Source organism: Ammospiza nelsoni, chromosome 2, assembly GCF_027579445.1.
Source record: "Ammospiza nelsoni isolate bAmmNel1 chromosome 2, bAmmNel1.pri, whole genome shotgun sequence".
Lineage (NCBI taxonomy): Eukaryota > Metazoa > Chordata > Aves > Passeriformes > Passerellidae > Ammospiza > Ammospiza nelsoni.
In genome coordinates, this window is record NC_080634.1 from 88,143,129 (window position 1) to 88,155,340 (window position 12,212).

Below are 12,212 nucleotides of genomic sequence, written 5' to 3' on the forward strand. Positions count from 1 at the left end.
ATTTTTGATAGACATGTATTTCTTATTCTGTTAGGTTCTGTATCAGAGTTTGAGAGACTTACTGGAGTATGAAGGAAGTGTGGAAGATGATATGATGATAACGTTTCAAATATCTCACACGGATCTCTTTGGCAATCCAATGATGCATGATTTAAAGGAAAACGGTGATAAAATTCCTATTACAAATGAGAACAGAAAGGTACATTCAGCTTTTTAAACAGCATCTGGAGTTCTTTGATATACTGTGTGTAGAATTATGTAGAATCCTACAAAGGTTTGGTCTCATTTATAATTTTTAAGTTTGAAAGGCTTTCAAAATTGCCATAGCACAGTGTGCTTGTGAACAGAAAAGGTTTCTCTTAAAGAAAGCATTGATACATGGATACATAGCTACGGGGGGGATGTTTGACCTGTTTGAGCAGTTTTTGAAACTTGTTCTTTTGTGGTGCTGAATAAAAACTGAGCTCAGATAATTTACATAGCATTACAGAATTACATGTATTTTGGGGTCTTGTTTTTTTGGGAGGTACTTAAAGTGGCATGTGTTGAAACACTAAGGTTTTTTGGGGTTTATTTCCTTGCAGGAATTTGTCAATCTGTATGCTGACTATATACTCAATAAATCAGTAGAAAAGCAGTTCAAGGCCTTTCGGAGAGGATTCCACATGGTGACCAATGAATCTCCTTTGAAATATTTATTTAGACCAGAGGAAATTGAATTACTTATTTGTGGAAGTAGGGTAAGAATTTTCAATATACACTAGAAGAGTGGAGCTTTTTTTGATACTGAGCGTATAATTAGTGGTCATTTTTAAAAATATCATCTTCTTACAGAATTTAGATTTTCAAGCACTAGAAGAAACTACAGAATATGATGGTGGCTATACAAGAGACTCTCTTATTATTAGGTAATTCTTTCTAATTTTGTAAGATAAAAAGCACTTCATCTGCTTGTTTCTTCATAATGATTTTAATATTGTAAGATTTAGTATTTTTGTAGTACTGGAGATGCAAATGTCTTATGTGTAATTTCACTTTTCTCAAGTATTGTCATTACAGAAGAGGAGATAGTATAAGCATTGTTGAATCAGTACAATTCCTTAGGAAATAGGAATAATAAAATAGCTGCAGGACACAGCCAAATAATGTTTAAAGACAGTTAAACTGCAGTGTATAGTAATATTTCTGATTTCTATTTCTGAATCTCATTTATTGGTAAATACATTCTGAGAGTTTTGGTTAATGAATGCAACTTGTAAACTTGATGTTAAGACTGATTAGAATTATTAAACCTTCAAAGGTCAATTACTTTTGAAATTCTTATTTATACCAAAGAAAGTTTACAGTTTATTTACTTTTTAATTTCTTCTTTAATAGGGAATTCTGGGAAATAGTCCATTCATTTACAGATGAACAGAAAAGACTCTTCTTACAGTTTACAACAGGCACAGACAGAGCCCCTGTGGGAGGACTTGGAAAGTTAAAGATGATCATAGCCAAAAATGGCCCAGATACAGAGAGGTAAAAAAAAATAAATTCTACATTTTGCTTGTTTTTTTATAAATGGAAATTAATTATGTGCTTTTACATTATTAACCTAGTTAAATCTGAAAGTTGAATCTATAAGGAAAGTTTATTTTCTTCAAATTCATTATTTTTCGACTTGTAAAATAGAGATGTATTCCTTTTGCATGTTCCAAGATCTGAATTCTTGTATTTTTTGTCCCACAGGTTACCTACATCTCACACATGCTTTAATGTACTTTTGCTTCCGGAGTACTCAAGCAAAGAAAAGCTTAAAGAAAGATTATTGAAGGCCATCACATATGCCAAAGGATTTGGCATGCTGTAATAAGTATAACAAAAGGGATTTAAAAATGATGGTGATGATGTCCCTGTCCAAAAAGGCCATAAGATAGTGAGCTACAGTAGTCACCTGTGTTTGTGCCTCCCTTCTTTACTGGGGACATTGGGCTGGAACAGCAGATTTCAGCTGCTTATATGAACAAAATCTTTATTTTTTCTTTTAGCGTGAAAGTGTTACATATTCTTTCACTTGTATGTACAGAGAGGTTTTCCTGAATATTTATTTTAAGGGTTAAATCACTTTTGCTTGTGTTTATTACTGCTTGAAGTTGAGCCTTTTTGAGTATTTACAAGAAAACAAACTGTACTCTCCCAAGGAAAATATTGCCATCATTTGTAGACCATGTAACCTTCAAGTATGTGCTATATTTTTGTCCCTGTATCTAATCAAATCAAGAATTGTACTTTTTGAAGAGTTTGCTTTTGAAACTTGAAGTCTTGACAAACAGTGTGATGCAATTACTGCTGTTCTAGCCCCCAAAGAGTTTTTGTTCAAAATCTTAAGAATCAATAAAGATGGAAGGGAGAACTTGGAATGTTAAATTGCAGCCTTGAGAACTTTACTTTAGTCACAGCACAACAATTAAAATTCATTTCACTATATGTTGTCTTCACATGTCTTGTAATAAACTGTGTTTTTAATTAGGAAACATTTCTTAGCATATGAAAGGGTAGAAATTTTAGTTACTTTTTTAAAAAAAGAAGTTTACTGGGGAAAGTGCATTTTCAACTGAACAGCTTTAGAGTAGGGAGTGAAGTGTCTGGAAAAAAAGATAGGAAGTTTTTGCTATATTATAAACAAAGCATGTGGAAGTGCACTTAAAATGAAGTTCTATTCTTAATTGCCTATTATGTTGACATTTAAAATAGACAATCCAAAGTCTTCCCTACATGTTATGTCATCATTTATTTAATGAATCATTTTTCCTACCTATCAAGGCACATGATCAGTGTTGCACCATAGTCTAAAGGGATGGCTACTGTATTTTAATCTCATCTAACAATAAGCAAAATTGAACAATATTAAACGTGAGGCCTACTTCATGTTGTACACTTCCAACCATTAAATAAACTGTTAGAAAGTAAGTACTAAGGTTATGTTCATCTACTACATAAAGTATTCAGTAGGTTTTTAATTTAACTCTACAAATCATATCAGAAATAAATCCTTTACCTTTCTTAGTCTGTGTTTAATGTTAATTTCTCCTGTTGCAATATATGATGAAGGGATTCTGCATTTGTGAGTGCAGATGGAACTGGCATATCTCTTTTCCAATACAAGCTGCAGCGGGTGTGCAGAGCTGAGCTTGTGCCTTGACAGTTGCTATAACTGGCTACTACCGATCAAACCCGTGACTGTGTGGAATTGGCATTAAAAGGCTTAGTTTTGGAATCATTGGAAAAAGAAAAGATGTCTTTCAGGACTATTTTAATAAATTCTTTCTAGTAATAGAAACAGACAACTGTTATGTAACTATGATGCTGAATAAAACAATGACCTTTTTTCACCATGGTTCAGTGAAAAAGAAAACAAGTTACTTTCTTACTTTGATAAATTAGATATTAAATGGTTTGATTAGACGTTGTTGTAGTACTGAATAATTTGAAGGTTGCAGGTATGGAAAGCTCTCCACAAGTGAACTGTAGTGATGTGGGGTCCAGCCATGTTCCCCTCTCAAATTCAAGCCAAGGCCAGATGGCCCGGACACATGGGACTGAAACGTACTGGGGAGGGAAAGGTGCTGTCTTCTGGCCTGTGATCTCAGAGGTGGCCCTCTTGTGACCACCTTTCTGTATGTCCCAGAGGAGGAAAACACAAGATACCTCTCAGTGTAGAGTGACAACAGTGCCTGCTGAGCCCTTCAAGTTTGGAGCAGCTCTTACTGTAGGTGGTAAGAACGTTTGCCAAGTGCCTTAAGGTTATTCACTGCAAGCATGAACACATCATGACACTGCTGTGTGGTATGTACTGTGTTCACAGTCTGATGTGTTAAGCTCTATCCCTGTAACTCTTCTTACGCTAATTTAGCTGTGGTTTGTGGTTGCACCCAGCTGGCAGATGTATGTGATTCATGTTGGGTTTTTTTTATATAGGTCTAAAAGCTGTGCAGACAGCATAACTGGATAGCAATACAAAGTTCTCTTAACTGTTGACATTGTAAATATGCTCTTTCTGTTTTCCTTTAGCATTAAGATTAAAATATTACATAATGGCATTGGCCTTCAAAAGCATAAGTTGTTTTTCAAGGAATCCTTTTCAGGTAAGATATAAGTACTTAATATTTGACTGATTTCTCATGTAAATATATACTGCCTCCCCAAATACCACTATTGAAACCTTATCTCCTTAGGACTGGTGTAAGTGCACTAGTTGTTCAGCACCACCAGTTGATAAGGTTTAAAAGAAATAAATCGTGAAGTCTTATAGCTGCAGGCTGCATTCCTGTCCTGCAGAAGTTTCAGCCAGTGTTCTGTTTGAAGGGGAAAATATAATTTTAAGTTGGGCTTGGTTTGGGGTTTTTTCCTGGGCTCCTGGCACACCTGGAATGTCTTTCACAGTGTCTAACAAAGTTTAGATCTACAAAACTTGGAGATTTAAGTGTACTTATGTGCCATGGAAATACCTCTCTTCAGTGAGATAAAAGATCCCTCTTCCAAGGCAGCAGTCTGATGCCAGTGTGGTGGTGTTCTCTCCACAGGGTGCCTTCAGGATATGTTGACAAGAAAATATTTCGGTCATCTCAACACTGCGTCATTTGGCAAATGAAAAATACCTCTTCAAATATCTCCTTCTGCACCCTAACAGACTGCCTGGATGTTTCCAACCTCAATGCAAAGGGGCCATCAGGCTTCTGTGTATTGTACCATCACATGCTTCAAAAATGATAGTAGTGCAAGAGAAGTAATGCCCTGAAAAGAATCATCTTAATGTGGCACTGGTTCAGATTTAATTAGGAGTGAAGAAATGGTCTTGTGGAGCTCTGGAAGTATGTTAGCATATAATGCTGCATAAACAGAGCATCACCTTTTGAAAGACCAAAGCTTTTGCTTCTTGCTAAAGAGATTTCAGGAACAGCTGTCAGCAGTGAGATAGTTCAGTTAACTAAGGAATAGTTTTGTGAACTTCTCACTGGGCTTGTTTTCCATTTGGCAGGCAGCAGCCTGAGACAGGATGGTGGCAGCCAAGGGGACCCCCTCCAACCCTGCATTCTGAGGAGAGCTGATGTTGAAATGGGCCCAGGGCTCCAAGGAACTCTGTGTTACAGTAGTCAGTTCATGCCTCTCATCCAACAGTGGCTTCACTGCTGAAGCAGGAGCTTCCTGTCCCATCTGACAGCACACAGGTGTCATGGACCTGGTGGGCTCAGCCTCCAGGGAGCTGCATCGTGCGCTGCCCAGGTGCCTGCCTGGGCTTCTGCTCTGTGGAACAGGGCATTGGACACAGATTTCCATGCTGGTGTTCTGGAAGAGGACAATCCTCACATCATCAGCTTTAAGGTGTTTCCATCGCACTGTCGTAGCCAGTTACCTCCAGGTAAATTTTTATTCTCACAAGAGGATTAAGAATTTCCTGGTTGCCTCAAGAGTTTTTATGAATTAGGTGGAATGTTTGAGTTATGCTTTATGTATTATGCAGAAAAACTCCATCATTTCTGCTTGCAAGATGGAGCAGCAATTCTTCCAATTTCTTCCAAGTTAAGCTATTCAAAATCAAGCCTTTCCTAACAAGAGCTGAGTTTATTATGCTTAGTCTGAGTCACAAGGGTTTGTGATAAGTTACTTACAGTTCTTGTCCATAGTTGAAAATTTAATAAAAGTATAATAAAATTCATAAGACCATTGGGCACTTAATAAAATTCATTTTTAAAAATTCAGATTTATACTGAATTATGGAAGGGATGCTGCTTTGGAAATAAGAGCTGATACTGGCCTTAGTCTTTAGGTCATTTCCTACCCCGATGAATTCATTTGGAAAACCATGAAATGTCAGTATTTTTCTCTAGTGCTCCATCTGAAGATGTCTTCAGCTGTTGGTTCTTATTGTTCTTCTTCATGAACCCAATTAAAAAGTGTGTGGAAAGTTGGTTTTAATTACAAATATACAAATATAGTTGTAGGATACATCAGGAGAGTGATTCTGATAAATAGCTGAAGTTTCCTTAGTGTGCTTGTGTTCATGGATGTCTTGCTCAATATAGATCCTGTGTGGGGAAATGTCTAAGAGACAAAGACATTGGAGATGTAAGTGGAGGGTGGGAATCATTATTCTATTTTAGGACAATGAGATTGCATTAGAAACTCCTACATTATTTTGCTGGGTGGGTCAGTGCATAGTTTTGAGACTTCAAAATTGAGACGAGAGTGTGGTGACTGTGAAAGTCAGCCAGCCAATTGCTGGAGTTAGACTTCTGCCCTTTGAAGGACAGGCAGCACAGCTCAACTGCAAACAACTGCATGTGCAGGGATCCTGCTGCTCCTGCAGCCTTGGCTCACAGCTTGGACTGATCAGTGTCAAGTGAAGATGAAAACTGCAGAGATTTGTGGCTCAACTGCTACATGCAAAGCTGATGTGAAGTCTTTCTTAATATCACCAAAGGTTCTGGTCTCTCTTCTGTACCACTGGGGTCATGTACAGAGAAAATCCTTTAGAGCTGTCTTCCCACTGCAACCTCCTGCTTTCAGACCTGTATAGGACAGCAGAGGGAGTAACAGTGCTCAAAACTAAGTGGCCATGGAATGGCAACTAGCTGAACTTCCCTGTTGAGCTGCCACACATCCTGTGTTGCTACCTTTGATTTAATATTTCCCTTTTCAAGGACTCTGTGTTTGAGCAGCAAGGGATAAAGATCAGGTAAGCCAATATATTACTACTGAAGGGGTTTTGTTTCCTAATATAACTGATTTTAATAAAAATTGGAAATGCAGCACAAGAATGTTTTCTAGATGAAAGGGTGTTTCCAAAAGAAAAATCAGTGAGCCATGCACACAGAATTTTCATTTTTGTCATGTATGCATGAAGAATACTATGAATTTTTTAGCAAAGCACCTGAAATAAAACATGACATTTTGTTTCTCCAATATGGGTATTTCCTTCAAAAGCACAACACAGACCTCTTTGTGAGCATCTGATAAGGGTTGCTCTTGCACTGTTTGTTTTACACATTGACTCTCTCTGGAGAGTGTTTCATTCCCAAACTAAAATCCCCAAGAGGATATCCCTTCTAACAAAATTCTTGTCTGGCTCATGTGGTGTAAGGGCTGGACCCAGCCTCTGCTTTCTGCCTGAGCTGTAGTAGCCAGCAGCCAGCCTGGGTGAGAGCATTGCTCCTGTGCCAAGAGTTGTTCCAGACAATATCCTCAGGCCTTTCAGAAGCAATCCTGCTCCAGACCTGCAGCACTTTGGACAAGAAGATTTGTCATCCTAAACAGCTTGCGTGCTAACTTTGATTTTGGAGGAGAGGATTTCTCAGTGTTTAAGCCTTAGGAAAAGTTTTGTGGGTTTGGGACTCTCTCTATGCGACCTGCCCTCTGTTGCCACCTTCAGAGGATGGTTTAGTCCCTTCTTTCTCTTTTGTGCTCTTGGCTTCTCCAGAACAAGGGCTGGCCTGGAGCCAGTGCTTTTGGACACCATGTCCTGCTACAGCCCAGCAGTGACCCTTGGGGCAGTTGGTGGCAATGATTTGCCTGCTGCCTCCAAGCCACTGCTGCAGGGCTGTGGGTGGTAAAAACAGGCTCTTCCAGCAGTTTCTTCCCAGTGTCTGCAAGGTGGGGGCCTCCGGCAGCCATACTCAGCTGGTTTTTACCTTTCCTCTGGGAACCTTGGGTCCTGAGGATGATTGCAGCCTCTGGAGTCTCCTAGTGGCTGCTGGTAACATCAATAGGTGTCAGCACCTCCTGAGTTTGTTCTGAAATTTTCCCTTTGCCCTGCCCAAGTGAGAGTGAAGCTGTGTAGGACTGAATCCTATATGGAGCAGGCAGCACTGCTATGCTGCACAGCAGGTTTGCCCTCAGCAGTGGCAGTGGCTGGGGAGGGGGAACCCGCCCTTCTGGAGTCATTCCTGTCACCCATTGGTCTGGCTTGGGCCCCTTCTGCCCACCTAAGTGTAAATCAGTTTAGAAAACTCTGCAGGGGCTCCCCTGTCTGCTTTCTCTCTCTGGCTCCAGATTGCAGCATCCCTTCTGTACTAACCTCCCTTCCCTGGTGGCAGGAAGCTGAGCAGCTTGGGGTGTCTCCCTTGTGCAGCACATCTGTCACCCCTGCTCCAGGCTGGCTGCAGTTTTGGACTGCACAGCTGCCGGAGGTGCTGCATGGCTCTGCTCTTGCTCCTCTTCTTCCTCACCACACTTACCCTTCTTGGGCTGCCAGTGCTCACAGCCGGTGCTGCCAGGCTATGGCAATGAAACTGCCAGCCTTGAAGCCTTGAATTTAAAGTGTTTCTGCCTGGGACAGCTCCTTTGTCAATCTGCCTTGAGCCATGAGCCTTCCTTGTGCTGTCACTGCTCAGACTGAACCATGCATCTGTGAACCAAGCCTGGCTGTGGCTGACAGGCTAAATGAGCTGTGGAGGCAACCAATGTGTTTGGAAAGGCATGAGGTGCTTTGCTAGAAAAGCTCTGCAGCTTTGTGCTGCCAGACATAAGCTTTTCTCCTAACCTCGATGCAAGTGTGGTCAGAGGCAGCTTTTATTGCTAGGAGATGAGGCATTGGGTTTTCAGTAGTCAGAACCTGAAATTCACACCTCTGGATCATTTCCTTCACTGATGGTACCCAAAGCTGCTGCTGTAAGAGAAGGTTTCCTCTGCCAAACATTGCACCTGTAAACAAGCAGCCTAAGGACTTGCTTAAAACAGCCTAAATCTACAATAATCTGATAACAATGGGAATCCCACTGCAGGAAGCTGGGTTAATCATCTGCACTACTCTGCAAGTGAAATATTTGTACTTTGATGAGGAACTGGCAATTGGTTCTCCTAAAAAGAGTAGATCTTTACAGCATGGTTGGATTGATTCATCAGACCTGGCGGCAGGCTACACAAAAAAAAAAAAAAAAAAAAGGTTTTGTGCTTCTCTGTCTCCTTCTCTGGAAAGGCAAGTAGTGCCCATGCTACTCACCTGAAGGGGCTGCTCGTGTGACCACATGGAGGTGGTTCCCCTTCCAGGACAATGAGGGCATGTTACTGTTGGCTGTAAGAACAGAATGGTGTGGGGTTTTTTACTTGTCAGAAAGCTAAAGAAATTACATATTTAAAAGCTGAGAAATTATAAGTTCTTTATCAAGCTGCCCATTGTTTTAGAATACAGCCATGCTTTCCCTGATTTTCCATGTTAGTGTTCTTCAGTTGCCCTCTTACACGAAGGCTGGTACCAGGCACCACAAATGCTAAGGAAAGAAAAATGGAATAGCATCCATTAGTAAATGCCTTCCATGTTTCTGCACTTCTGGTTTTAGTACTCTACCCCTGACTTACCTGTACAAATAAGAGAGGTCTCTGTTAGAGCTGGTCAGTGTCCTCAGCCTCTTGGGAAGACAGCCCATGGAAGCTGAGCCATTGGCACTGCAACCTGCACTCTCCCAGCAGGAGCCCAGGTGATCTCCCAGCTTCTGATGAAGGAAATCTGTGAGAACTTCTACTGCTTCTGGAGTAAAGCTAATGTTTGTGTTCGTCCTTAAATAACTGCTTTAAGAGTGCAAGCCTTTCCTCCTCCCTTTGCTCCTAGGGTGTGGAAGGGGGAGGATTGCCAACACAGACCAGCAGAACTGTATCTGCTGCAGTGAGGCTGCAGGATCAGCTGGCAGCAGCAAGCCTCAGCCCTCGTGAGCTGGAAATTATTGCAAAATCTGAATTTCAGAAACAAAAGGCCTCACCATCTTCACCCTAGAGCTTGTTCCTCAGAGCTTGTGTGGTTTTCCCCCCTCAGGCACCCTTCTCATGCTCTGGGCTATGAATGGGACTGGGGAGGAGAGGGGAGTCCCAGATTGATGGCTTCCCTCAGGAAAGCTGCCACAGCTGAAATCTTGTGCTTTAACTGCCTGTACAGTTGCCAGATCCATTTAGTGCATAATTCGCTTTGCTCTCAGGGATACATGAGATGTTTTTGCAAATAATGAATTATGTAGAGAAGGATTTGATTAATTCTGTTTGTTCCAGGTTGGAAACATTAATAGAAGAGCTGGGGGACCTTGAAGCCAAGTGCAAGTGCTGTCATCTTGCAAATCTTGAGGGTGAAGAGTAGCTTTCCTTTAGTCTGCCTGTGTCACCTCACTGGACAGCCTGGCCAGGTTTGGCCTGTGAATGTCTCATCCTTGGTGCCAGCAGTGATACAGACACAAGTGTGTCTTTCAAAGCCACCAACACAAGGAGCAGCTCAGAGAAAGCACCAATGCTTTTGTGGGGGCATGGACAACGAGCAGTTTGGTTTCTAATGTAAAGTAGAGCCCTTAGTGTACATTAATAAATATTTGGCAGGAATGAAACTCTGAAGCCAATGCCTTGGAGAAAAGAGTTTTAAAAGCATGATTGTACTTTCCCTGGGCTGGTTTTGAAGAAAGAACTGCACTGTAAAGAAAACCGCAATCCTTGGCTGTACGAATACATGAGCTGTTTTGCTGTTACTGCTGCTTCTGAAGTCCAGTTCATTGAATTTGCCAGGGCAGTTTTCTGCTGTAAAAACTGTAAATTAAAATAATAGGGGATGAGTGTAAAAGGATGGGGAAAGCCCTGAGAGAACTTGAGAGAGGAGCAAGGCTGAAATCTTTTGCTGTCAGGGTACAGGGTCCACAGCTTCAGGCCCTTTCCCTGGAAAAGCTTACTCCAAGCAGCAGTTGGAGCATGGTGTGCCACTCCACCACCTCTCCTCTCCTTTTGCATGTGGAGCAGATGTTCAAGCCTCTCAGACTTTGCCCATCTGGTGTCTCACTCAGCACAGGCAGTTTGGAGCAGCAGTGCCACCCATGGCTACCTGCCTAGGCCCATGTGAAGTGAGTGCTGTGGCCATTAAATCTATTTCTAGATTCAGCCGATGTTCAAATGCTCTGTAAGCACTGCCCTGTGCCTTGCATTCTCTTGTGGCAGGGTTAAAGAACCAGTCCAGCCCCGTCTGTGCCAGGCAATTTTTGGTACCTGTGTGACCTGTGTGCAAGCAGCAGAAAGCTGCACACAATTTCTGCTAGAATAGCCACTCTCCCTGCTGTGCCACCTGCCTGGAGCTGGGAAGGGAAGGCAGGAGACAGCTGGCAGCAGCCTGGCAGGCTCTGTGCCCCATGGGACCTGGAACCCCTTGGGCAGTGGCATAATGGTCAGGCTCTTGTGCCTGTGTGGTACCTGCAAACACAGGGATGGTGTCAAAACTGGGCCCAAGACCAAAGCTGTGTGCCAGCTGCCCTGTAGTGAGGGGAGGCACCATTCCCACACAGCTTTCTGTCACTTCAGATCTCTGTTCCAGCTAGCAATTTTCCAGGCCATGTAATGGTGATGTGATCAAAGTATGTCTAAAACACTAAAATCTAGAGGAATATGGGTAAGAGAAAACACAGATTTGCTTGAACATTACTCAAAATATTTTAATGTACATGCTTTAGCCACATTAAAGAAGAGGAAAAAAACATCTTACAGAGATGAAAGATGCCAAAGGATGTGATTTCATCGTGCCAGAAGCTGTATGTTTCAGAGTGACTGAAGCCAATAGCATCAAAATGCTCTTTTTCTGGTGTATGAAAACCAGATCAAGAGGCACGGAAAGGGAACAGCAAACATGTATTTAACTGATAGATTAGGCTGTTCTGATCCACCAGGTAAAGATGCAGTCCTGTGGTTTTTAGGGTTTTTAAACAGGTATAAATTTGGTATAAAGGGTACTTTGAACAGTTTTACTCATACATACCAAGTGGGCTGGAACAGCTGTGCTCTGTTGGGTATTTACAGAGAATGATGGAGAACATGTCAATATGCATGAAACCCCTACCACACACAGTGGGTTTGAGTCACACCAGTGAATGTCAGCCAAGGCGAGTGTGGTACCCGGCTCTGTCACAAGGGGGAAGTTGAGCAGCCTGTGACAGCCCTGTCTGTGCTCACAGGGGCACCCTGCAGTGAGCCCAGCTCCATTTCAGCCCTGCCTGCCCCTGGGTGGGACCAGGGCACTACACCCTGCCAAAACCAGCCTCTCAGAGCTCCCCCATTTCTCTCAAGCCCTTAAAGAAGAAAAGGCCAAGATTCAGCTGATGAACCAATACTCCTGAGTGCCACTGGCCACAAAGAGATACTGACTGTTTTCCAAACCACTTATTACAATCAGTGGATATATTGATAATAGAGGTTAAGCCCAGCCTAGGGAAGATCCATAA

At 42.0% G+C, this 12,212-nt stretch overlaps 1 protein-coding gene across 6 annotated transcripts in view; it reads left to right on the forward strand.

Annotated features, from left to right (window-relative positions):
- UBE3A (ubiquitin protein ligase E3A) overlaps window positions 1-3,400 on the forward strand; it is a 53,231-nt gene extending 49,831 nt beyond the window's left edge. For all 6 annotated transcript variants that reach the window (XM_059492864.1, XM_059492833.1, XM_059492872.1 and 3 more), the window contains 5 exons: window positions 35-199; window positions 585-740; window positions 835-908; window positions 1,378-1,521; window positions 1,732-3,400. In XM_059492864.1, coding sequence (XP_059348847.1) covers window positions 35-199; window positions 585-740; window positions 835-908; window positions 1,378-1,521; window positions 1,732-1,852 — 660 coding nt within the window. In that variant the 3' untranslated portion in view covers window positions 1,853-3,400. The remainder of the gene's footprint in view (window positions 1-34; window positions 200-584; window positions 741-834; window positions 909-1,377; window positions 1,522-1,731) is intronic.
- The last annotated feature ends 8,812 nt before the right edge of the window (window positions 3,401-12,212 follow it).